The sequence below is a fragment of the Vombatus ursinus genome, unplaced genomic scaffold, assembly GCF_900497805.2.
Source record: "Vombatus ursinus unplaced genomic scaffold, bare-nosed wombat genome assembly UNPS02009205.1, whole genome shotgun sequence".
NCBI classification, from domain to species: Eukaryota; Metazoa; Chordata; class Mammalia; order Diprotodontia; family Vombatidae; genus Vombatus; species Vombatus ursinus.
In genome coordinates this window covers 22,985,812-23,013,427 of record NW_020948983.1, presented here as the reverse complement: position 1 = coordinate 23,013,427, position 27,616 = coordinate 22,985,812, and the positions used below count along the sequence as shown (strand labels likewise).

Genomic DNA, 27,616 nt, shown 5'->3' with positions numbered 1-27,616 from the left:
CCAAGCCTGGATTTTCCCAATAAGAGTTTGGGGAAAACTGAGAAATTGCCTGGCCAGAAGAAGGTAGTTTCTTGGCTTCCCTCCCACGGCTGTGCCTCTGAAGGAGAGGCCGAAAGAATAGAAGAAGGTATGCTCGTGTGAGGAAATTCAAGAACCAGAGGGATAATTATGCTAGACTGAGCTTGGGTGAAAAGATATGCAAAGGAAATAGAAGTAACATTGTCACAATAGTATTAGGCAACTAGGTAGCACAGTGGATAGGGTGACTATCACTGTGCCTCTGGGAAAGGCATTTAGCTTCTCAGTCTCAGGGTCTTCATTTAAAAAGTGTGGCTGATACTAGCACTTACCTCATGGGGTTACTGTGAGGATCCTGTGAGATAACATATGTAAAGCACTTTGCAAACTTAAAATGCTATATAAAGTCTCATCAACTACTCAGGTAAAATGATGAATAGTTCAGGACAGATCACAACCTGGCACAGAGATATAACATTACAGTGACAAGAAAATAGAATTATCTGGACTTAGCTGGCACACTCTTTCTGCCAAAGCAGAGTGACTTGGCTTACATAAAATTTCATTCTTTAAAAGGTGAAGAAGATAGGAAGGAATTATTATCCTCCAACAGATTCTCACCCTGAAGGGAAGAAGTGGTTGCTGGGATAAAAAATAATGGGAACTTAAGGGAAATGTGACTTTTTTGTCTTAGAATTTATAACTAAGGGAATGGAAAAGGGGAAGAGAATAAGCATTTTGTTGTTGCTGTTGCTGTTCAGTCGTTCTTCAGTTATGTCTGACTCTTTGTTGACCCCATTTGGGCTTCTTGTGGCAAAGATACTGGAGTGATTCACCATTTCCTTCTCCAGCTCATTTTACAGATGAGGAACTTCAAGAGACAAACAAGGTTAAATGACTTGCCCACGGTCACAAAGCTAGTAAGTATCTGAGGCCAGATTTGAAGTCAGGAAGATATGTCTTCCTGACTTTGGGCCTGGTACTTTATCTACTGCAGCACCCAGCTGCCTAATAAGTACTTATTATGTGTCAGCCTCTGTGCTAGGGATTTTTACAAATATTACCACATTTGATCCTCACAATCACCCTGCAAGGTAGGTGCTATTATCATCGCCATTTTATAGTTGAAGAAACTGAGGCAGACTGAAGTTAAGTGGCTTGCCCAAGGTCACAGAGTTAGTAAGTGTCTGAGGCTGTATTTGAACTCAGATCTTCCTGATTCCACATCCTACGTTCTATCCACTATGCCACTTAGTGGCCTTAAGAAGGAAAGAAAAGCCAGGTATATTCTGACATGTACTCTAGGTTTTGGGAGAGCAGATTTCCAAGATTTAGGAGAAAAGATAAATTGGATCCTATGCTCAAAAATTCTAAAGAGGTCAGCATACAAAAGATAGGAGCTCTCAAAAGTAAAATTCTGAAGACTTAAAAAAAGACACAATTCCAAGAAAAAAAAAATGAAAGCAGAAGCTATCAAAAGAGACCAATGTGGATGCACAAGGAATTCTTCTACCAGCTCGAATTTTAAAAAGATGGAAGCAGTGCAGGTCACTGCTGAGTCAGGCATGACCGAAAAACGACTGAAGACAGCACCAGCAACAACAAAGGATGAATTCAAAAGCGAAGCATGGACTAGTACAAGTAGTGTCAGGAATGCTAAAACATAAAATGAGCTGAGAAGATTAGAATTTCTGAATTAATGTCCTGGCTTCCCTTAATACTAGAATGTGATTATTTCTTTCTCAAACCTTACATAGTATTTTATTTGTACTTCGCATTTATAGACTTCTAGTATTCTCCTTGAAATTAGATTCATATGTGTCGTGTCCCCCATTAGTCTGTAAGTTTAATAAGGGCTGAGGTCATGTCTTAATCTTTGTACATCTTCTGACATCTCACACAGTAATCTGCACAGAGAAAGTGAGTTTTTATACATGTCCAGTGAATTGAATCAATATCAGTGTTTGATTTATTAGTGAAGATATATTTAAGCTACATGAGAACATTTGAATGAGTGGCAAACCTGACCCCAACAAACCACTTATATTAGGTACTGGCCATGTTTTGTTCAGTGCCCAACAAGTTACTCGTGTTCAATGAAAATGAACGATAAATAAAATGAATAGTAATCAGAACTCACCGAGGAAGAGGCTGGAAGTGGTCATAGGGCATAATCTCTTTAAATCCATCACTATGAATAATATAATTAGCATAATGTTATTTTATCTTTTAGACAACTGATATATTTGACATCATGACATTTTCAGGTAGCATGAACTTCCCAAGAGAAGCCTCCTTTTTCCAATGACAGCTCAATGTGACATGCTCCTATTTCCCAAGTATTCCACCAACTTCATTTCTTTAATCTTCTGTGGTTTTCTCTTGCCTTTTCTCCATTTCAGAAACATCCCTGACACAAACCACCATCTAACCTCATTTCTAATATGAGAATGTATTTCACAGAACCCCAGACTAGATGATGAAAAATACAAATTATCTTCCATGACCAAAAGGTGGTGTGTTTGGCCTCTGGCAAGGGAAACAGGCTCTCTTCTAGACAAAATTTTAGTCATGTCACGTGCCTGCTACGATAGGCTACTCTGGTAAAATACACAAGCATTATAGAACACTATTAATTGGGTCTTTAGTGTAGGTATTTGTGCTCAGTAAAGGTCACGGTTAATGGTGATGTCCAACTGGGATTAAAGGAAATGGACAGTTTAGCTATAGGAAATGAAATCCACCGAGAATGTTTCCTTTTCCACTTGCCTATAACTCTCCCTCTGCCAGCTGGCATATTTATGTGAGGTTCTGGGACTTGATATTGTGATGTTATTTTAAGATACTGTAATGTTGCCAGGAAACCGCTTCAAGCAGTCCAAAAGTAAGCTGGTTCTAAATTGTGCAACATTATAGTTTCTGCAGGGCTTCTCTACACTCCAGCATTAACACTTGGTAGTTCTTTGCACAAATTTACAATTCATACCACATTTAATATGATTACTTTTCAAGCCACGACATGCTAATAAGTGACCCACTTTCACAGTCTGTGAAGGATAAATTAAGTCGGAAACTTGGGAGGAAGAAATCCTTGATACCATATATGGCACCTCACGGAGCAGAGGCATCTGGCCAGGTTTAATGTGTTCATGAGTTTTAATAGCTACATCAAAAGTAGATGCAGACCATGATTAGGAGATGAGAAGGTTATGCTGACCTGCCATGTGGATAGTTTAAGTTCCCTTACTGAAGGCCAAGGAGATAGACCTAGTTGGCAAATATAACAATGCCAACCATCAGTATTTCTTTTTCCAACGGCAAGAATAAAGAAGGAAGCTGTTTCAAGGGTAAATGCACGATTGGTATCAGCTAACATTGGTTTATTCGTTCCTCAACAAATAACAATGAAATGATGCACACAAACCTTGAAGGGCAAGGATCCATGCCACATTCCTTCAGTTTTGGCTTCGGTTTTGTGTTCTCAGGGTAGTAGTGACAATAATGGTCGGGAACGACCCGCTTCAGGCGAACATCCACACATTCAGCAGAGTTGAGTTGATATCCTAGTTAGGAGAAAAAATGAAAATATAAGAATGGCATCATTTTTGCAGATATAGAGCTAAAGTGGATCTCAGAAGTCATTTTTGCTGGGGATGGTTTTAGTTGTCAAAAAAGTTCCTTTATACTCCCCTTCCCCATGCCTTTCTTCTACCCAGACTCTGTAAATAACAATAATAATAGCTTATATTGCTACAGCAATTTAAAGTTTGCAAAGTGCTTTACAAAGATTTTCTCATTTAAGACCCAAAACAACTCTATAAGGCAGCTACCAGCTGTGTTACTAGACTGTTTGTTTGTTTGTTTTTAAACTGATGGGGAAATAGAGGCTGGGAGGTTAAGTGATTTCTCTACATTTTCAATCTTTGAGTTTTGGAGGTATATTTGAACCCAGTGTCTTCCAAGTAGAATATTCTATCCATTTTGGCTATGCTGCCTTTCACTCTCATCATTTTACCTTGCAAGTCTGTAACTGAAAAATTATAATACAGTGCCCAATTGGGAATGTAAACATATTGGCAGTTAGCTATTGGAGATTCAGCACCCTAAAAAGAGGAAACAATTTGCAAACCAATTAGTTATACAATCTTTGAGAAAAGAAAACACCTGGAAGGTATAAACCAAACAGATGAGGAGAGCAAATAAAGAAAAAGAAGAAAGTTGTACTTTCATTTCTGGGAAAGTTTGGCACACTTTGCCTCCAACTGCACAAGTGCTACGTTGCTAAACATTTTTTCAAAGTAATTTTTTCACGAACATCATCAGTTATTCAGCCCCTTTTCTTCCAAAAAGGCCCCAAACCCAAACATATCTAATTGGTCTAAAATTCTATTTAAAGGATTGATTACTGAGAGTGAATTTGATTTTATAAACCACTGGGCTGCTTTCTTGGCAAAGAGAGGAAAGGCATTCATGAGCGATGGCTTGGATGTAAGCTGAGTGGAGAAGGATGTACTGGTATGTATTATAAAAAACAAGGTAGAAACCACAAGAATGAAAATCCAAATGGAGTCAATAAAATATGACTGTAGTACTAGTGCCAGTATCTACTGAAAGGACTAAAATATCAGATATCAATGGCAACCTCTGCCCATTGGCTCATCAAGAGCATCCCACGTTGATTTTTAGATAGCAGGAATAATAAAATTGAGTTAAATGGTTCTGGCACCTCAGAGGCAAATAAAATAACTTTCTTAATCATCCAAGGATCCCTGAAAAATGCCATTTGTTCATATCATGTTGACTAGAGAATAAGCACACACTTTTCAAAAACAAAACAAAACAAAACAACAAAACACTAAATGAGTTTATGGTCTTTCAGGACAGAAAGTACCTTTGTTCTAAAGGGAAACATAAATAAGAAAATGAGAAAGTAAGTATGTATGTATATGTTTATGATTTGGTATGAGAGTTGGAGGAAAGAAATCATCTTTGCTCTTTCTCTTTAATTGTAAAGAGCTTTAGGAGTTAAATAACATATATACATATATAAAATCTATTTGCTGGCTCTCCCATTTGTAGATAAATATAGAGTTAAAGTAAGGATTGAAGAATAGTGGAAAGAGCTCTGCATTTGGGAATCAGAAGACCTGGATCTAAGTCCCAGGTCTAGCACTACTAGCTGTGTGGAGATGGACAACTAACGTAGCCTTCCAAAGCCAGAGCTTCTTCATCTATAAAATGCGGACATTGCTACTTGAGCTGGACACCTTACTGGACTGTTGTGAAGACAACAGTCAGAGGCAGTGTAACATAGTAACTTGGGTGCTGGACTTGGGGTCAGGAATATCTAGTTTTGTATTCTAGATTATTATTATTATTATTAGCTTCTGACAGTAGTCGAGTTACTACCTCGCTGAGCCTCAGTTTTCTTATTTGTAAAACAGGGTTAGCAAGAGTATTTATCTGATCAAATGAGACAAGGTCAGTCAATCAATAAACATTTATTAAGCACCTACAGTGTGCTAAGCACTAAAGGTAATAACAGGAAAATAAAAGACAACATCTGCTCTTGAGGAGCTCACAGTCTAATGCAATAAGAGGTTTTTATAAAGCTTTAAGCACCATATGAATGTGAGAAATAGTATGATGAAATACAAAGCAATATACAGATATAAGCTAAAATATTATAGTATTAAAATCTTGCTACCATGCAAATATGGCAGGGATTAAAGATGACAACCCTTCTACCCAAAAAGGAAAAACAAATGTTCCCTAAGCTGTACAGAGAGTAGCCCACAATCCCACTCTATTAACATAGCAATCTCACAACTTTTACCAAATCTGGCCACTAGCTTCTGCAGCAAGAGCCCCAGAGGATGCTCATGCACCTTTCTGCTATTTCGGTAATGTTTGCTGACTTTTTATTACTTAAAAGTAAATTTAGGAAGCATATCTTTGGAATCAAACTGATCATAATTAGCCAAATCCCAATTCTAAGTGCAACTCTCAAATGCAAAAGTTACCGTTGGTTTATTGTATCTTACCTGGCATAGGTCCTGCCACGTAATAAATAAGCGCTGAAAAAATACTTCTTGATTGACTGATTGACCTAACAGGGCCTTAGGGATATGCATGCAATGAATGGGACAAAAAGTTTTCCTGCTAAAAAAGAATGATACATACATACATACATATACACACATTCTATACTGAGGCAGTGTAGCATGATACATCTGCAGTCAGCTTGTTTCTAGGTTCAAATCCTAGCTCTGCCCCTTAGCTATATGACTTTGGGTAAATTATCTCACCTTCCTGGGTCTCAATTCCCTCCCGTATAAAAATAAGGGACTATGCTTGTTGATACCTAAAGTTTCTTCCAGCTCTAGAGCCAGTGATTGCTTTGTTTTCAAAGGATGTGATCATCCCCTATGCTTCACTTCAATCATGGATCATGGTGCATGCAGGTTTATGCTGAGGTTCTGTTATATGCAAAGCTTGAACGTGCAAATCTGTAGGTACTATTAATTTATGTGAACAATTGCTTTACAGAAGGCCAGTGAATCACACCCAAGTACATCTGGTAACTTGTCCTGGGCGCAGAGGAGAATGCCAGCAGCCCAGACCTGAGGGGATTAGGTCAGTTATGCATCTGCTGACTATGTATCAGCATTTACGAGAAAGCATAAAGTTCTGGGCATTAATTTCAGGGAACAGATTTGGCCCTACGAATTTCTGAATCACAGGAACTAGCAGGGAACCCGCGGGCTCATCTGATCCAGCCTCCAAGCAGCATGCTGTCTAAACCAGTCCAGACAAAGGTCTACATTTTAAGGACTTCCCCTCACAGCATGCTTGGGATTCTACAGTTAAAAAAACCTAAAGGTAATTTTTTTTTGTCCCATAAACAAGTATTCATACCATAGGTCATTGTATTTGTATTCTCAGAACCTAACACAATGCTGGCACACAGTAGGTCCTTAATCAATGTTTATCGATTGGTTAACCATATATTTATAACTAATTAGAGGCCATCTTATCCAACCTCCTTATTTTAGATATGAGCTAACAGTCCCACAGGTTAAATGTCTTGCCAAGGTTCCCACAGCAGCAGAGATGTGGTCCAAACCCAGATCCTTGGATTCCAAATCCAGTGCTATGCTGTCATATGAGCAAGTGAATCTCAAACTCAGGAAGAGAGTAAAGATGGAGATGGATGTTTCCTATGTAGGCTGGAATAACAACAACAACATCAACAATGGAATTTATATTGCCTTGATGAGGCACTTTTGAAAGGCACTTCACACGCATGATCTCATTTGACGCTCACAACAACCCTGCGAGCCAGGTACTTTTCTCTCCATTTTATAGATGAGGAAACTGAGACTGATGGGCTAAGTGACTTGCCCAGGGTCACCCAGCTAGTAAGTACTTGAGGAGAGATTCAAACTTGGATTTTTCTGATTCCAACTGCAGTGTCAAACACCACTGAGTCAGAATTTTAGAAGTGGAAGGTCCTTAGCATCATTTAGCCCAACCCTTTTGACTGAGGGAAATGAGGCCCAGAGAGAAAGTCATTTGCCTAGGATCTCATGCAGTGAGTCAGCTGCAGAATCAAGTCCAGAATCCAGGTATCCTAAATTAGTCCAAAGCTAGCAAGCTGCATTGCAAATAGCCAGTTGATGATAAGGTCCTATTAATTGCAGAAAGGCAGTGTGAAGTAATGAATGAAGCCTTGGAACAAGTTCTGGACAAGCCTCTTAACCCTCAGTGCCCCCAGGCTACTTTAAAACTACAGAGCAGGCCTTGATCTGCATTGATGGTGAAGGTTTCTTCACAGAAATTTCTCTATAGCAATGAACTCACACTTCTAGTCTGGGGGATTGGAGTGGAGGGGCCCTGGTACAACTCTCCTAGTTACCCTTCCCTAGGGTGTCTGCACTTTGAAAGGAGATACCTGACAAGGGAAAGTCTTAACCTCAGGTAATTTAAGGCCACTAATATGTGTGTGGGAGGGTTGTTTGTGAGTAAAGTGGCTATAGTAGTCAGCTTTCTTTTGGGAATTCTAAGAACACTGTGAGGCCTCTAGGTGGTGGGGTCTGGAATCAGGAAGACCTGAGTTCAAGTTCTATCCTAGATGCTCACTAGCTGCATGATCCTGGGTGAATTCCTTCAGTCTCAGTTTCCTCATCTGTAAAATGGAGGTAATCATAGCACCTACCTACCAGGGTTATTATGAGTCTCAAATGAGATAATTTATGTACAGCATTTTCCTAACCACAAAGCTCTATATTAAGTACTAACTACTACAATCTCATACTTAAAGTAGTAGTTGATAATAAAAATAATAATAGCTAAAAATTTATATAGCACTTACTATGTGTCAAGTACTATGCTAAACACTTTACAAGTTTTACCTCATTTGATCCTCACAACCCTGGGAGGTAGGTGCTATTACTATCCTCATTTTACAGGTGAGGAAACTGAGGCAAACAGAGGTTAAGTTATTTGCCCAGGATCACACAGCTATTAAGTGTCTGAGTCATATTTAAACTCAGATCTTCCTGAATCCAGACCCATCTATCCACTGTACCACCTTAGCTGCTCCTGGATCTAACTTCAAAGTTTACTGATATCACAAATAAGTTTAGTGGACATAAGTACTCATATCAGAAAGGTATAAGACAGGTGTTAGCTTTATGCCCCAGTGCTATCACTAAGTCTCCATTTTGATCTCAGTTGAGGAAATAAGGATTCAGCATGCCATGGGTAGATAAATGCTCAGCAACTGGTCTTCACCGAGTATGGATAAACTATATATGTGGGGGGAATATAGCGGGGAACTAATGGATTTTAAATTAAGGTAGACAAAGTGGGCTGGGATCTTTCATATATATATATATACATATATATACACATATATACACACATATACACACATATATATACATATATACATATATACATACACACACACATATATATACATATATATGTATATATATGTATATACATCCATCTTATGGTAAGCAGAGAAAGCTCAAAACAGAGCCCAGAGGATGGTAGAATTCCTCTGGAGTCAGGGGCTAGACTCAAAGATATTCCCCATTCACTGTCTATCTGCACAGATTCCCCCTCCCTTTCTTCAACAAAGAGTTGATCTAATAAACCTAAACCTGCATCAAGGACCTTCTTCACTCCCTCCTCACCACCCCACTCTGGAAAAAACAAACAAACAAAAACGACTGTCTCCTAAGCCTACCAGTAAGATGGGTCCTACGTAGTCTTAGGAAAAGGTAGAGGTAGTCATCTAGACAATTAAAAGAAAAATGCTTCCTAAAGAATCATCCTAAGAATGAAGTCATGGTCCCTATTTTGAAATTATATTCATGCTATTTCTCTTGCTTTTAAATTGCATTTCAGAGTGAGTATTCTTTTGCCTGAATTGTCCCAGTTATTGATTACTTCACTCTTCTTTCATCTTTCTGTTATGAAGACAGGTGTTTTTGGTTCAAGAGAAATACATTTCACCAAACCTAACGAGTATAAACTCACTAGTTGGTTGAAAAGAACTTACAAAGTACAGCATGGACCATTAAGCTACAGCACACAAGGTTAACTTAAGAGCCTTGGAAAATTTATTTAAGGCACCTCAGAGTGAAGGGGATGGCGAATATATTCTCCACATGATCTGGATGGTGACTATTACACCATGGGCAGTTTAAATGGAATAAACTCTAAAAGCAAATCCAAGAGCTTATTAGGCAGGCCCCAAGGCAAGAATTTGGAGGGCTTAGCTGGAAATTATACTAATTTAATTTAAAATGCCAGACAGAGAAATATGAAGAGAAGGGTTGAGGGAGTGGAGAGTGACTGAAATGCTTTAAAGACAAAACTCAAATCTCTTCAAGAGGCAGAGAAGTGAAAGCTACCTTCTAATAAGCACAAACATGGAGGCAGCATGGTCTAGTAGAAAGAGCACTGCTCTTGATAAGACCTGGGTTCAAATTCAACTTCTGACAAGATCCATATGAGCAGAGGCAAGTCACTAAAATTCTGTCAGGCTCAGTTTCCTCGTGTCTAAAGACGAGGACCTGATATTTATGAAGATTAAATGAGATAAATTATCTAAAGCATTCTGTAACTATGAAGCACTTTATCAATGTTGGCTATTATTTTCTAATTAGAAGAATTTGTCTGAGGAGGCAGCATGGCCTAACTGAGAAAACGCTGGGAGATAGGGTTGGGGTGGGGAGAGGACATTAGGACATCTGATGCTTTGCCCAAGTCATTCATTAACTTGTTAGCCTTGAGAAAGCCACTAAACCTCTCATTTTCTCTGTTTTTCCATGGGGAATGTGGAGATATGAACACATGCTTCACAGAGATGCTGTAGAGCAAAAAAGTAATCACATGTGTGAAAGGATTCCAAGCTCTCAGTAAGAAGTGTTCTTTCTGAATCTAAGCTTTAATTTCATTTTCAAGAGTTAGAAAACAGTCATAGTACATTCATAGCCATTTACTCAACTGAGGAAGAAATTATACAATCACAAATTAGGAATCTTGGTATCATGGTCTTAGAGTCAGAAGACCTGAGTGCGAATACCACTGTTAATGACTAGTTCTATGATTTTTTATGAGTCACCTAACCTCCGTGAGCCTTCATTTTCTCAAACTGAGGGGCAGCCAGGTAGCACAGCAGATAGAGCACTGGTCTTGGAGTCCGGAGGACCTGAGTTCAAATCCAGCCTTAGACACTTGACACTTACTAGCTGTGTGATCCTAGGCAAGTCACTTAACCCTGACTGCCTCACCGCCCCTCCAAAAAAAGACATTTTCTCAAATAGAAATGAGGATGCAAATATGTATATCACCTACCTCACACAGTTGTTTGAAAGCTCAAATGGATCAATAACCATAAGGCACCTTATGTAAGTTTTATTAATTACTAATTGTATTAACTTTTATTAAATTTGTGCTTATCAAATTTGTATTAATTCCATTGTATTAACCATTTCAGACGTGCAAACTGGCCATTTCTAATTCACAGGTGAATGTGTTCATCAATAGCCTCTGCTCACCTCCTCCGCATGTTACAGTGCAGGGAAAGAAGTCAGTTTGTCTCCACTGATGACTGATAGGTTGGTAGAAGAAGAACTGGACCATGCTGTCTCTGGAGGTGATATACCTGGTCTGAAGAAATGTTCATTACAACACATTTGCATACTTATGTCAATACTCTCCAAATGTTTCAATATATAAGTGAGATGTGTCAACATTATATGGGAACCACATACTCATAGATATGAAATTAAACTACACAGAAACAAACATTGCAATGAGCAATCATTAATCATGAATTTTCATTTTCAAAGTATCATCAGCTCAGGAATACTTAAGACAATACAACTTTCATGTGACATTTACAGAATTTCCAGATCACCAGGAGTGATCATACTGGGAAAAGAAAATTGCTACAAAAATGTAGACAGTTTCTCAACCATATTACTCAACTATCATCTGGGAGATAATTTTTTACAAACTATAATTTCTGGATAATTCAGTCCCAATCCTCTGCTTTGGATTAAATTACCTGAATAATTTAGAAGAAACATCAGTTTTGGTGACAAATTATCCAGATCAACCATATTCATTAATGGAACAAATTAAGAGGATAACTGCTAACCTTACATTTCAATGTCAAGATAAATAATTTCCATTCTATTACACTGAAAATTATTATTTACTACTTGCTATATTCAAGCACTAGTTGGTGAAGTGCTACAGGGACATACAAATTTAATTAAACACTTTAAAGTGCCTACTCTGTATGAAATGCTGAGTGCTGGTGAGATGAAACATACCTGGTCCCTGCCCTCAAGGAGTTTATAATCCAGGAGGGAAGATATGTCATGTATATAAATAGTTATACAAATTTGAATGTGGTAACAAGGTTGGTAAGTATGCACGAGGGGAACAATTGTGAGCATTTGCCAGTCTCTATTCAGTCTCTTTTTTTAAAATCCCATATTACTCAGTCTATGTGGCTGCAACTGAATTATTTATGTATATTCTACCTCCTCTCCCTTAACATCCTAACCCCATGCCCAGAATTCATATTCCCCCCATATTTTAGACAAGAAAACACAGAAAGAATATTTTCCCTGAACCTTACATCTTTAAAATTTGGAAATACTGTTAACTGTCAACAAACATTTCTCTAAGAAATAACTGCTTATATTTATCAGAGTCAGAGTTAAATTCAGGAAGCTGCTATGTTGACTGCTGTGAGTTGGGCAGCATTGCCTCCTCTGCACCTGACCAGACGTCCTACATCCCTCTCCTCTTTCTTCCTTTGGCCTTTGAGAGTAGGACTATGGCTCCCAAATGTAATCTCAATTCAGAGGAGTTTCCTGAGAAGTGGTTAGAGATGGGATTTGAGATTACAAATAATTACCAAGTCCCTTTATTCTTCACTATTTCTGTACTATATTCCCCCAGAGTGGCTGTTCCAAACCTTCTTTTCTCTTCTGAAGCCACCCATACTCCCACTTTCAACACCTCCCTCTTAACAGAGGACAACGTCTCATATTTCACTAAAAATTTTGAGGTCCCCTATAGCAAGTTCCATCTTTTCCCCAATTCCAGACTTCAAATCAGCTCAGAATCATCTCTCTCCCTTGTCCTTTACCACTTTGCTCTAATCTTGAAGGATGAAGTCAAGACCAAACCCTTTACATCTACTTTTGATCCTATGTCCTTTTGTTGCTTCCAAGAAACTTCCTTGTTCAATTATCCCTCTTCTTTCACTAATTTTCCATCTCTCTTTATCCATTGGTTCCTTTTCTCTATATCCAAACAAGCCCAGCACTTCCACATCCATTAAAAACCCTTCCGCTGAATCTACCATTACCTCTACTTATTATCCTATATCTCTTTTTTTTCTGTCTCACTTTTGACCTTGGCACTCCATCATTCTGGACATTCTCTTGTCTCTGAATTCTCATGACACTGTTCTGTTGTACTTCTCTATCTAGCTACTGAATCAATCTTTAGTTTCCTTTAAAGTATTATCATGTATGTCCCATCACCTTTCTACAGATTACTTCTAGTGTTCTGTCCTGGGCCCTCTTCTCTTCTTCTCTATACATTCTCTCTCAGTGAATTTATCAGCTCTCATGAATTAAATTCTAATCTCTATTCACATGATTCCTCAGTTCTCATCTCTCTGCAGAGTTCCAGTTCCATACTTCTCATTGCCTGATAGACATCTCCATCTAGATGTCCCATAGACATTTGAAATTCAATATGTCCAAATACATCCTAGATGTACTCTAATCTTCAATCAATTGCCAACTTTTCCTAGTCTACTTCTGCATCTCCCTTGTCTGCCTCCTTTTCTTTATTCATACCACAAAGAAACTAGTCCATGCTCTTACTATTCCCTTCAGTCAACTAACAAGGGTCCTTCTGTCCAGTATTTTCCCTCTAATCCATCCTCCAAACGGCTATCAAATAGATATCCTAAAGTACATCTGACCACATCACTCCAACTCAAGAAGCTTCATTGATTCCCTATTACTTCTGAGAAGAAAAATCCTCTGTTTGACATTTAAAACTCTTCATAATTAGGCTACAATCTATCTTTCCAGGTTAATTGCGTTTGTATTTGTGTGTGTGTGTGTGTGTGTGTGTGATGGAACCTTTTGCTTATCTGATTAAGCCTATCAACCCTTGAAAATACGTAGAATTACAAAGGAACTCGAATATATTGAAATGCAGTTATCAAATATGTAATTAAATAAAACCACTCCACAGCTCCCAGGTTAAGAATTCCTGCTCTTAGCCAAACTTGCTGCTCCTCATATACGAGCTCTCCAGTTCTATGCCTTTGCACGGACTGTCCTCCATGCCTGTCATGCTCTTCCTCCTCACTTACAAATTCCTAGGCTTAGCTGGTATTTAATAAATGCTTACAGATTTACTAATTGGTTTTCTTCCCTGAACGGATGTTTTATGTGGCAGTTGAAAAGAGTAATCTTCAAACACGAAATTTAGAAGAAACAAAGTCTAAAGGTACTAACAGATGACTCAATATGGGTTTTCCTATGAAGGAAAAAGCAATTGAGATGGATATGACCAGTAGGAAACTTCCTGAGATATAAATAAAACTGAGTCCTTTATAGCAGTAGTGTCAAACTGATAATAGAAAGAGGGGCACTAAACCCTGCATAGGGATCCTTGTAGCCTGCACCTTAGAAAACCACATGTTAACATCATCTATGCCCTACTGTATTTTTATTTATTTTGTCAAATATTTCCCATTTATATTTTAATCGGATTCTACCGCACTAGAGCCCCACAAACTGGTGACTGATACATTTGCTTTACAGTATATAAGCCAAATATAAAATATCCTGGATTTCAGGGAGTCTTGAGACAGTGAGGGTCCTCACTGACTATGAGTTCGATCACTGCAGGACCTTGAGGGATCCTATTACGATGGCTATTTTCATGTTGAGCTAATATATTCCCTGCTCCTCCTATTCTTATGATTCAGAGTCATCACCAGCTAAGACAAAAATCCTCTCCTTGTTCTATCTCTCCCTAAGTCAATAAGAGTTAGGGACTCTACCCTATCCACCTGGGCCTCTCCAGTCAATAGTCCATATCCTCCACCTTCCTATCCCATTGCACTTTCTGGACCCACTCCCTCCCCCAACTCTGTTGAACGAAGTCTCCTCTAACTTAGATTTCATCCTTCATTGTTTACACCTTGCATCTTTTTTACACCAACAGAAACCTGGCTCTTGCTCTGGACCTTACAATCCGTATCAATAATGTCTGGCTTCTTTCCGACAGGATCATATGCATTAGCAGAAATGGATAGTAGTCATCACGTTTGACAAGACACCAGACATTCTTTATCACATTCTGGATATCTGCCCCAGGAAGACAGGAGGCATAGTCAGTGATGGGTAGACTAAAAACAGCTTTTCCTCAGGCGATCACCAGTCATCATCGCTCCCTTCTCTTTTAGACCCTTACTGACTGCTCTCTTTTGGGATACTCCTTATGGATTCATACCATCTCCCTTGGAACATAAGCATTTACCTCCTCCTCACAGGGGCTCACTCCCTTCCCCTCTGTACGACCAGGCTCCTAACAACCCTTAGCTCCTTTAACTCCATTGTCCTTCTTCTCATTGTCTTCTTCAATGTCCCGCATTTTTAAATCCTCTACAATTAGATTTCTCTTCCACCTCTCCAGATAACTGTTCCTGTTTTTCTGAAGTTGAAACTCTCACTTGCTTTCCATACTCAACTCTCCGCCATTCTCACGACTGCCCTGAGTCTTCTGAGCAAGCAACACTGCTGTGACCACCTGCTGGCTGGCTATGGACATTCACTTCCCTGAGTGCTCCTGAGCCAGGCTTTGTGAACTGCTCCTCAAAAGCAGATGAACATTCTGGCCTTATTTACTTCAGCAGGAAAGCTAACGATAAATTATAAAAATGTAAATGAGTAAGTTCCAGCCCAAAGCCCAATGGAAATAGAAACTGGCGACAACTGACATACATGAGGGGTGATCTAGCTGAGTACAATCACTACCCCCTTCCTCTAATCTGGTGTCTCTAACAATCTTCCATCTTCCCACTTCTTGGCTGGCGCTCATTTTGCAGTAGAGTAAAATGAAAATTAGCAGAGGTGGCCATTTATTCTTGCGGAGATAAGAAATGAGGAGCTGAATGTTCTATTTACTCAAAAGGCAGCCCAGTACAATGGAAAGAACACTAAATGTGAAGTCAAAAGACCTGTGTTTGAATTCTGGCTCTGTGTGTGACCTTGGACAAAACTTTTAACTTCAATGGGTTTAAATTTCCTTGTCTACAGATGAGAAAGCTGGGCTAAATGATGTCTAAGGGCCCTTTCAGTTTTAAATCTAGGAATCTAAGGCTTGGGGCTGACGGTAATCAAAGTCAAAAGGTTTTGTAGCTGGATAGAAATTTGAAAACAGCCCTTCTAGGCCCTGCAACACGATGAAGATGAGGGAAACTGTGCCTTTTAGTTGAAATGTAAGACATCATTTTATTTTAAATTCAGAATATTAAATTTTATTTTAGCTTCTCCAGGGAGTTTTCTTGACTAATGAAGGCACAATTGAATTCCTACTAACTCAGTGCTCCATAACAAAATTATCTAGCCAACTAGTCAGATGAGGCTTGAGAAAGGAAAGGTAGAGTTAATTTGAGGGGAGGTTTCACATGTTCTAAGTTAGTATTTCTATGCAAGCTGCTTACTAAAACACATTTCTTTTTTCAATCAGCAAAATGTTAAGACCAAATTCTACCACATGGAAGTAATTTTCCAGTGCAATTGATTCTGAGGGGTTAAAAAAAGATATGTAATTTGCAAATACTGCTCAATGAAATATAAAATTCCAAATGTTATTAGGATGAGTAAACATACTCTTGCAGGTAAGGAGTGTCCTGTTCATGCCTTCTGCATCATTGGCACAAGGGAGTACCCAACCAACACCCTCCAGTTTCCAATTATTGCAAGCAATGATGGAGACTTCTGTTTGCCTCAGTTTCCTTATCTGTAAAGTGGAGAAAACAATAGCACCTACCTCCCAGAGTTTTTGCACGGATAAAATAAGCTAATATTTGTAAAGCTCTTTTCAAACCTTAAAACACTATATAAATGCTAGTTATTGTAATTTATTATCATAACTCTTATTTTATAGACAGAACCTCACGTTGACTTTTTTTCCAGACAAAATGTCTCCACTGGGTCATACCTGTCAATAACTGAAAATGCACACTGGCAAAGAGTGCTTAAATTACAAAAACCATCACACTGGTTGGCCAGTAGAAAATCTTTGTGCAAGTATTATAATGAAGTTAAATATTTAAGAAAAAAAAGAATCAATGCAGTCATATATCTTGCAAGAACTTTCAGATGCACAAAATTTATGGTAACAAACAACAGTCACTTTTTTTTAAAACTAAAGTACTATAATAAGGGGAAAGAGACAAATTTTGGAGAGACGAATTCTAAAACTCTGAAACACAGTAAAATAGATAATTTTCAGAAGGATCACTCATAAGACACAATGTCCTACAGGAAAATGGGAGTAGAAAAACATTTGCTCTGTAAACTAACAATTCAAATACCACAATCAACCTGCGGAAAAACTGGGATAGAATGAGTGAAGATCACTGAATGGCAAAATGATGGATATCCCATGAAAGTGGGACACTCTCCAGAAGATGAAAAAGTTGTGGGACATTTAAAATCAATAAAGAATGCCCAGTGTGAAGGTGATGGGGAGAACTAGGTGGCACAGTGGGTAGAGTGCTGGACCTGGAGTCAGGAAGACTAATTTTCCTGAGTTCAAATCTTGTCTCAGACACTTATAGAGGAGCGACCCTGGGCAAATCACTTAACCTGTTTGCCTCAATTTCTTCACCTGTAAAATGAGCTGGTGAAGGAAATGGCAAACCAGGGGTCACGAAGAGTTGGACATGACTGAAAAATAACTTAACAAGAAGTATGAAGGAGTGACAATGAGACAATAATAAAAGTGTGGGGTGAACTATTGATACTATTTGACATCATTTACCAAAAAACAAAGCTTCTATTTAAAAAGCAGTGTTAGTTGAAGATCCTCAAATACCCAAGAAAAAAACAAAATACTTAATAAGAGTGTCTTCTGCAAACCTCAACTACCCATTCCTTTGGCATTCTCTCCATATAAGCCAGCCAGCATAGACAGAAATGGAGGTGGGGATAGCACTGCCGCTGTGCTGGACTGTATTACAAAATAAATTGCATGCTGAGGACTGGTGTTGGAAAGCACTTTCAAAATGTGGCAGAATGAGAAACTCATTAGCTACTTGATCCAGGAAAGCAGGCTGGTATTCTACCAATTAAATAGCTCCTGTGACATTGAGGAAGGCTTTTGGACAGCACCACTTTGGACTCCTCTTGCCTTTCACCTGCTTTCAGTTCTTCCATCTACTGTCCTGTAGTTTGCAAAATGTGTAAATGGAGAGATTTATCAAATCTGTAAATAAGCACATGCACAGAAGGGTAGAGAAGCTCATCTCAAGTTTTCAGTTTCCATAATCCTCATAGAGATGGCAAAAACAAAGCATCAGAAGAATAGAAACTGCTGACAAGAAAACAAAATTCATCTAATTTATATGGCAAAAGTTTGGGGTTTTATGCATGGGTTTTGTTCTTTCCACATTCTTTTTTTCTCTTTAATTCCTTTCATAAAGTGACTTTTTCTGTATTTGCTTGACACTGTGAAGTGTGGGAAACCTGATGATTTTGTTTTGCTCTTAAGCCAATGGTGTCTCTGTTCTCAAATTTATGCCTGCTTTTCATTAGTTGGCAAAAACTAAGAATAATGGATTACATAAAGTTTAACAGCTTAAAGCTCCATGTGTAACAGAAATTAAAATTCATCTAAAATTAAATCCAATTAGCAATTTAACAATAATCAAGTGAATGATAAGTTATAAGAATAGGAGTTGGACCTGTGATTTCAGTGCAATAGGGTAGTAGTTTTAAACTCAAAAGGAAAAGATCCTTGTGGGTCTCATATTCACTTAGAAAACCACAAATTAACATCATCTAGATTATACTGTACTTTTATTTATTTTGTTAAACATTTCTCAATTACACTTTAATCTATTTTGAGTTTTGCTTGTCTCATGGTCGAACTGCACGTTTGACACTTCTGGGTAGAGTGTTCTCAATGAGGAACTTCTCCTGTCAGTGCTGGGGGTTATCTGCTCTACAGCTTGTAGTTTTGTAGAGTTGCTTAGAGTACTTGGGGGTTAAATGAGGGTCATATGGTCAATACACGTCAGAAGTAGGATTTGACTCCAGGCCATCTTGGCTCCTAGGCCAGTCCTTTATTTACTATGCCATGCTGCTTCTCTGAACAAATTATATTTTTAATAAATTTTATTGTGCTACATAAAGTCTCACTCTATGAGTACAGAGAAGACTACATGTGACCCTGAGTTCTCCAAATCTATGACAGCAGAATACAAGGAAGAAGGAGGAAGAAGATAAGGAGTAGCAAAAGAAGGAGGAAGAAGAAGAAAAAGAGGAAGAAGAGTAAGAGGAGAAAAGAAGGAAAATAGAGAAAAAGAAGCAGGATGAGGAGAGACAAAAGAAGGAGGAAGAAGAGGAGGAGAAGAAAGATAATAATGACAACGACAATGAGAACAACTCCAACTCTTTTCTCCATTACTATTCACTGCGTTGAAACTCCAACATCATAATCTTTAATGACGAAGAAGAAAAGCAGTAGAGGAGAATGTGAGATCCAACTAATGCAGACCATTCCCAAAGTACTTATAAATGGAAGTGGAAAGAGGAGAACAAATACATTTGAAATGAAATTGATCTCCCAGGATATATGCAATGGTCTACCCACATCACTGATGACAATAAAAGAACTACATTTGGTCTCTGGCACCTAAGTTAGTATTTAATACATTATATGAGACACTAAAGAATCAATTTTTAAAATATCTAAAAGAAGAGATTCCAATATAATTTTTTTTTTTTGGCTAGGCAATGGGGTTAAGTTACTTGTCCATGGTCACACAACTAATAAGTGTCAAGTATCTGAGGTCATATTTGAACTTAGGTCCTTCTGACTCCAGGGGCAGTGCTCTATCCACTGCGCCACCTAGCTGCCCCCAAAATAATTTTAGTGATCACAGTTAATATATTATCCCCCCAAGAAGACAAAAGAAGATATAAGCAACTAGCAATGACATTTCTATCAACTTCATAAAATTTTTATGACAATAACCCATATATGGCCTATATCAAGTATATCCTTGATGAAAATTTGAGAAGGGAACAGGAAGGATTTTGCAGATGATTCTCTACATCATAATATATTTTCACATTACATCATGATATATTTTCACAGTCACAAAAACACTAAAGAGAAGCAGAATGGCTAAAAAATACAAAAATATCAATGAACTAAAAAACTAAAATGTGGATACATTTAAAATAAACCTTAGAAGAAGAGAATCAACTAAAATAACAAGAGTAATAGAAGTAGAAAAAGAAACTACAATGTATGCCAAGAGACACCAAAAGATAGAAAAACGGCACAAGCAAAAATTGGAGATGTTCAGGAAATAATAAGACCAAATAAAAAGCATAAAGTAGGAAATCAGATGAAGAAATTAATTGAGAATTTTTTAAAAATCCAAGCCAAATTAATTAAAGTTATCAACATGGAAAACACAATCAAAAATTTAAAAAAAAACCAATAATGCAAGAAACAGCAGATACACAACAGTGGAAGCTATAATTACACACAATACAAAAAAGCCAGAAATTCAGACTCCAAAAAATCACTGTATTGGTTAAAATATTAGAAAACACTCATACCTATGTTAGAATCCTGGAAGAAAGAATATATTGCATCAATCACAAGATTACTGACTGTACCATTATTCATCTCCCCCCACCCAAGGGGAAAAAAAAAGAATTTCAGTGAAAATAATGAACAAAATGTAAACAGAAATAAGTGACAAGACCCTGACAATTAAGAACTCTGAGTTTTTGTGTGTTTAAACACATCTAAGATAAACTCCAATGTTATGAAAATGAATACAGAAGATATATTTTTGAAAAACTGAATTTCAAATGTTAGTTTCACATAGTCCCTCTGAGGAAGCCTTCAACGGCAAAGTCTCCCAAGAGAAAAGTAAGTACTAAAAAAAAATAAGAGAAACAGTTGTTAACATGGTATGACAACTTTTTACTAAATCACTAAAATATTTTATAAGGGAGTTTCAGTAAAAGAGAGGAGGGGAAAACAAGTTGGGAAAGGAAAACAGTGGGCAATGATCCTATCTCGACTAATGATGAAGCCCAAAATAACTGACAGATTTATTAATGTAAGACAAAAAAACTTTGCTTATAGGATTCTATTGTTTAGATGAATAATGGAAATAAAATGAATAAGAAAGCTAAATTCCTTTCTGAGAGAATGTTTCAAAAACATAAACCTAACAATTATACTATCAAATATAAATGGGACAAACTTCTCAACAAAATTAAAGAGTTATAAAGTGGATCAAAAAGCACAATTCAAGAATGCTGCTTATGGGAAACACTTTTAATCCAAAAGGATCTAAACTAATACTAAAGAATGACCTAAAATTTACCGTGCTACTGAACTTTGCCTAAAACACTTAATGGCTTATGTGACAGTAGAAAAACCATTTTGCTTATCACAACTTTGTTTTCACATCAGTGGTCAGAATGATTGTGTCTGCAACACTTACCTCATAGTGTTATTGTAAAAAGAACATTTTATAAACTTTATGACTCCATATGGATGTAAGCGTTTATTAATACTACTACTGTTACTACTTTTGCTGTTGGTCCTACTACTGCTGCCACCAATTCTGTCTGTCAAGACAGAAAGCTGTCTAATGTCATCAGACCACCAAAGCTGAAGTTCAACCAGAAAATATTAAAAGTGATAAGGGCATAACATTATGCCAATAAGTTTATATACAGAATGAGACTATATCTTAAATATTTGCTCCCAATAATACTACAGTAAAAATAATGAAGGAAAAATTCACAGTCTAGCAAGAAATTCTAGCAAGATTCCTAAAAATCAACAATGAATATATAAATGACACATGGTCATGACTAAAAGTATACACTCCCTATTTGAATCACAGGACATGAATAATGTCCTAAGGAAGAAATAGAAGCTGTTAACCACATGAAACGTTGCTCAAACTCCTTCAGTATTGCAAATACAAATCAAAACAGGGAAAAAAAAAGATAAAATCTAACGTTGGCAGGAGTATGGAGACATATCCACTCTAACAGATTGCTGGTGAGACTGCAGACTGGCACAAACATTTGTAGAGCATTTCTGAAGAGCAATCTGCAATAAGTCACAAAAAGTAATTCCTTGCAGCCCAGCAGCTCCATTTTTAGTATTCCATTCCCAAAACCTTGGTCCATATACAGAATTTCATTGGTTATAGGTAATTCTCAGTGAGAAAACACTTTCTACCAATATATGTTAAGAACTATTTTAGAACTTCTGGCCTAAGATAGTTGCCTAAGGGCACGGAGAAGTTAAGTGACTTGTCTAGAGTCACAATTATTTTCTATCAGAGGCAACACTTCGACTTAGCTCTTCCTGACTCCAAGACCTGTTCTTTAATTACCAAAACATGCTATTGCTCATCTGCAAAGCATAATAAAAAAGAAAATAAAGGGACCTTTGATTCCACATACAAAAAGCTATGTAAAATATTCATGATAGTCCTGTTTATAATAGCAAACAGCTGGGAACAACCAATATGGCCAACAATTGTAGAAGGGTTGAATAAATTATGATATATTCTTATAAAAGAACATTGTTATTATTGTTCAGTCATTTCTGACTCTTCGTGGCCCCATTTGGAGTTTTCTTGGCAGAGATACTGGAGTGGTTTGCCATTTCCTTCTCCAGCTCATTTTACAGATGAGGAAACTGAGGCAAATAGGGTTAAGTGACTTGCTGAAGCTTACATAGCGAGTGTCTGAGACCAGATTTGAACTAGTCTTCTTGACTCAGACAGTGACTGGGCAAGTCACTTAACCCCATTTGTCTCAGTTTTCTCATCTGTAAAATGGGATGGAGATGAAAACGGCAGACCATTCCCATATCTCTTCCAAGGAGACCCCCAAGGGAGTCATGGAGAATAGGATGCAACAGAAAAATTATCTAGCAACAAAAAGTCTTATAATTACTTTTAAATTGTTTCAACAGTCATACGCTAAACTACTATTTATCCGGAATCCAAATAACTTGACAACTTAAATAACTGGCATTTTTAGCTTCCCACATTTCTTAATCTCATATTCCACAAACTACTTTTTACAAGCTAGAACCAAAGAAGGTGATATCAGTAATTTATTGGAAAGAGTGAGAGGAAAAAGTAACTTTCTGGGTCTAGCATGAAGTTTGTATAGATATAGTCGAACCTCTTAAACCTGCTACACCTCTGACAATAGACCCTGATCATGGCATTGCGTCATGACACGAGGCTTTGACTAGGACTGAAACCTTGGTTCTAGCCTTTGCTTTGCACCTAACAAACTCATATGACCTTGGACAAGGGCTTCATCTCCTCCTTAGTTTCTATTCTTCCATTTGTAAAATGAGGTAGTTGAATGAGATGATCTGGTCACTTTCGGCTCTAATGTTCTGTGATTCTGTGGCTTTGAGATATTAAAAGGCCCTGAATTCAATTCAACAGACATTAATTATTAAGAAACTTCTGTGGTTATAGTAGTAGGGCAGCTAGGTCGTATAGTAGATAGAATGCAAGGCCTGGAGTCAGGTAGACTCCTCTTCCTGAGTACAAATATGGCCTCAGACACTTACAAGCTGTGTGACCCTGGGCAAGTTACTTTGCTGTGTTTGCCTCAGTTTCCTCATCTGTAAAATGAGCTGGAGAAGGAGATGCCAAACCACTCCAGTATCTCTGCCAAAAAAAACCCAAATGGGGTCACAAAGAGTTGGACACAACTGAAAAGGACTGAACAACAGGCAATTTTTATCTTACTCTTGAGGAAACAGAACCAGTGAGGAATTCTGAGTCTGGGAGTGACAAAGACGATTGTTTGGCAGCTGGGTTTACAAATCAAACACAAATTGGGCCAACTCTCCGAAAAGGGTGTCAAGATATAAATCCAAACTCTTCACATGATTTCTCAATCAAACTCTGGGGAAAGGAAAACTGGAACCAAAGCAACCACCTATAAACTGTGTCCCTAATGAGAAGTCTCTCAAACAGATCAAATATTTACAAATAACCAGATATACTAACAAATGGAATAGGAAAAGATAGGAAAGAAGGCATCTCTTATGTATACAGGCAGAAATTTGGACTAGAGAAGGAAGACACTGGAGACAGTCTACTGAGAAATGATGATGAGAGCATGAACTAGCACCGGGATGCAAGTGTGGAGAAGGGGACTACACAAGAGGAGTCACAGAGAGGGAATGCAACATTTGGTTGGATATTAGAGAAGTGGGAAGGGGAGGAGTCAAGAATGACTTACAAGTAGCTAACCTGGATGACTGGAAGTTTGGTAATGCCCCTGACAGAAACCGGGAAATGGGGAAACACGGGAGGTCAGGAAGAAAGATAATTCTGTTTTAGATGTGTTCAATTTGATATGTCTATAGGACAATGAGGTAGAGATCCACCAGCAGCCAATTGACGATGCAAAATCCAGGAGACAGATTAAAGATGAATATATACATATATATATATACATACATACATATACATACACACATATATATGTAATCTATATAATATACACACACATATATGTGTATATAAAATACAAATTACCTAGGCTGCCTATTTTGTTGTTATTGAGTCATTTCAGTCACGTCCAACTCTTCGTGACCTCATTTGGGGTTTTAGTGGCAAAGATACTGGAGTGGTTTGCCATTTTCCTCTCCAGCTCACTTTATAGATGAGGAACTGAGGCAAGAGTTAGGTTAAGTGACTTGCTCAGGGTTACATAGCTAGTAAGTGTCTGAGGCTTGAATTTGAACTCATGAAGAGGAGTCTTTCTGATTCCAAGCCTACTGCTCTAGCCACTGTGCCACCTAGCTGAGGTGTTCACGTGGTACTCTCTTTCTTTCTCTCTCCCTCTCATTCTCTCTCTATTTTTCTTTCCCCCATCTCTCCCTATATATGTATATGTATACACATGCATGTATATGTTTATATTTACAAATTATAGTCATAAATTACTATATACATAGAATGACTGGAAAGTTGGTTATGTTATTTAATTAACTATTCTAGTTAGCTGAGAATTATATACAGGGTATCCCAAAAATCTTAAGTGTACTTTAAAACTTTATTACGTGTTTGCATACATGTGTCTATAACATATTCATATTTCAGCATCATCTGCATAGAAATGACAATTAGAACTCATGAGGTTTCCAAGAGAAACATAAGATAAAAAGGCCAATGGTAGAAGTACCGTGAGAGACATACAGAAATCAAGAATGGAAAATAGATGATTATATAGCAAACCACATAGATCATCCAAGATACTAAAATTTTCACTGATAAGGAGCATTTTATCTAATTATTTGGGGAAAAAAACTAATTCAAGAATGACTTACATTGGATATCTCAAAAGTCTTAGTGCAGTCTCAGGATATTAAAGCTTAAAACTCCACTAAGACTTTTGGGACACCCCATATATAGCTAACTAGAATAGTTAAATATTTAAACAGTCTACTTAATTTTCTAGTCATTTGACACATGTAGAAATTTATTTAATAATAAAACCTTATTTTATAATTATTCATTTTCAGCCTTTAGTGTAAATAGGGTAAATTTGTTTCAGTGTTCATCATGCTACGGATACTATTTGAATACATAGTAAGTGAATAGTTGAAGAACAGCTAGTCATACTGAATTACTTCTCTATAAGGACTATCTATAGAAGGACAGCTAGGTCGCCCAGTGAATAAAGCACAGGGCTTGGAAGCAGGGAGACTTATTTTTCTGAGTTCAAATCTTGCCTCAGACACCTACTAGCACTGTTACCCTGGGCAAGTCACTTAACCCTGTTTGCCTCAGTTTCCTCATATGTAAAATTATCTGGAAAAGGAAATGGCAAACCACTCCAGTATCTTTTCCAAGAAAACCCTAAATGGGCTCATGAAAGTCAGACACAATTGAAACAATTGAACAACAAAGGGGATTATTTAGGAAGAGAGGATAATGAAAAATTGAATGCTCCTTCTATTGAGGTTGATGAGAAAGGTTCAGGGTTATACAGCATCTTAAGTGAAAGACATTCCAATTTAATGAAGGGGAATAAATTGGAATGTCTTTCACTTAAGATGCTGTATAACCCTGAACCTTTCTCTCAAGATTTTAAAGCAGTTTCTAGGGGAAACTGGCAAAATAAATGTAAATCAAGATATCAGGTGCTAGGATCTTTCTCCTTCCTTCTCTTCCAAAATAAACAGCATTGAGCAAAGGCTTATGGACCAGGCTCATGGGATCAGAGGGTCCTAGATTTAGAGCTGGAGGAGATGAGAAGAATAGAACTTCACTTTGGGCAAGGCTAATAGCAGACACTTGGAGTATTAACTACCTTGGAGCATAGTATTAAAAATCTCCTTGTCGTAGTTCTTAGGGATCCAACCTTATAATTTTACAGATGAGGATAGAGAGAATAATTCCAACAATCCTACCCAGTGACTTAAAAGAGAATATTAGGGAGAAACAGGGGAGTGCTGTCAATCCCTGAACATGTGGGGAATAGAGGATACTTTTCCAAAGTGCCAGGGAGAAAGAGCCTCAAGATTTATAACATACCTGAATTTAGAGTTAGTGATGGGAATTCTCCTGGAGGTTGAAAATGACATGCCTCTAAACCCTAAACAAGGCTTTGTGGTAGCTCAAGGATAATTGGGCTGGTGGCAAAGGGAAATAGTCCTAGTAAAAGGAAGATATGTCTCTGTGCCTTCCAATAAGGTAAACTCAATGTTTCCTCCTGTGGTAATGAAGACTTCGTCCAATGACAGAGAAAGTTTTTTTAAGGGTTCTTGACTTTTCCTATCCAAGAGACAATCATGTGGTAAAAGAAGAAAGAGCTATTTATGGTACCTCTGCTAAGAACTTAAGAGGAACCAGAGAAGAAACCCCAAATAAAAAATGGATGCCTTTTATTTTAACATCATTTCTTTTCCTAATATATTCCTCTTCTCATTAAGGGAAGTAAAGAATAAAAAAGAAGAGGGAGGAAAAAAAATCATTGAACAAAACTAGCCAAGACAACAATTAAGCCTTACATGGTACACAATCTTCCACACTCACAGTCCCATACCTCTGCAAAGAAGGGGGGCATTCTCACATTGCTAAAAAAGAAACTAGGATTCCAGTGATAACTACCTGTTCAGAATGCCAAGGAGCTGCAGGCGGAGATGTGAAAGTGAACGCTAGCTGGTGACTCCTAGTTGTAACACAAGGAGCTGCATGAGATCAACACAAGGAAACATCTGATGACAGCACCAGAAAACTACAATAATTTGAGCTTTCCTAAATTCATCTGTGAGACTGGAAATTTATATGGCTCTTGGAGATACGACTGCTCATCAGGGGATTTAGGTTCTCCCAAAGTTCTATTTTGGGATATATTTTGTTTTCCTTTGTCCTTCAGAAAGCATATGCTTTTTCTCTAATATTGTGAATTATATTCTTTCAAGTCAGTATCAATATGCTAACCTTTAATGTGCTTTATTATACCTTGCATACATTTTCCTAGGTTTCATGGGTGGGTATTTAAAGCCAAGTGAATGAGAATAGGTGAACTTTGAATCAGACATCTTTAAAAAGGTCAGAACTCTGATGAGAAGGGTCAAGTGACTTTTCTTTCTAGAAAAACAAAAACAAAAGGAACAGATAAAGACATAAAACCAACATGTGATTAGGGAAAGTTCGACACAATGTTTTAAGTTTCCGAGAAATGATGTAACAACA

General features: G+C 37.6%; 1 protein-coding gene across 4 annotated transcripts in view; it reads right to left on the bottom strand.

Moving 5' to 3' along the window:
• The window catches only part of ADAMTSL3 (ADAMTS like 3), a 578,319-nt gene that overhangs the window by 176,856 nt on the left and 373,847 nt on the right, over positions 1-27,616 (bottom strand). For all 4 annotated transcript variants that reach the window (XM_027851959.1, XM_027851956.1, XM_027851957.1 and 1 more), the window contains exons 10-12: positions 11,097-11,208; positions 3,443-3,581; positions 2,159-2,209 (exon numbers count right to left, since the gene is read on the bottom strand). In XM_027851959.1, coding sequence (XP_027707760.1) covers positions 2,159-2,209; positions 3,443-3,581; positions 11,097-11,208 — 302 coding nt within the window. The remainder of the gene's footprint in view (positions 1-2,158; positions 2,210-3,442; positions 3,582-11,096; positions 11,209-27,616) is intronic.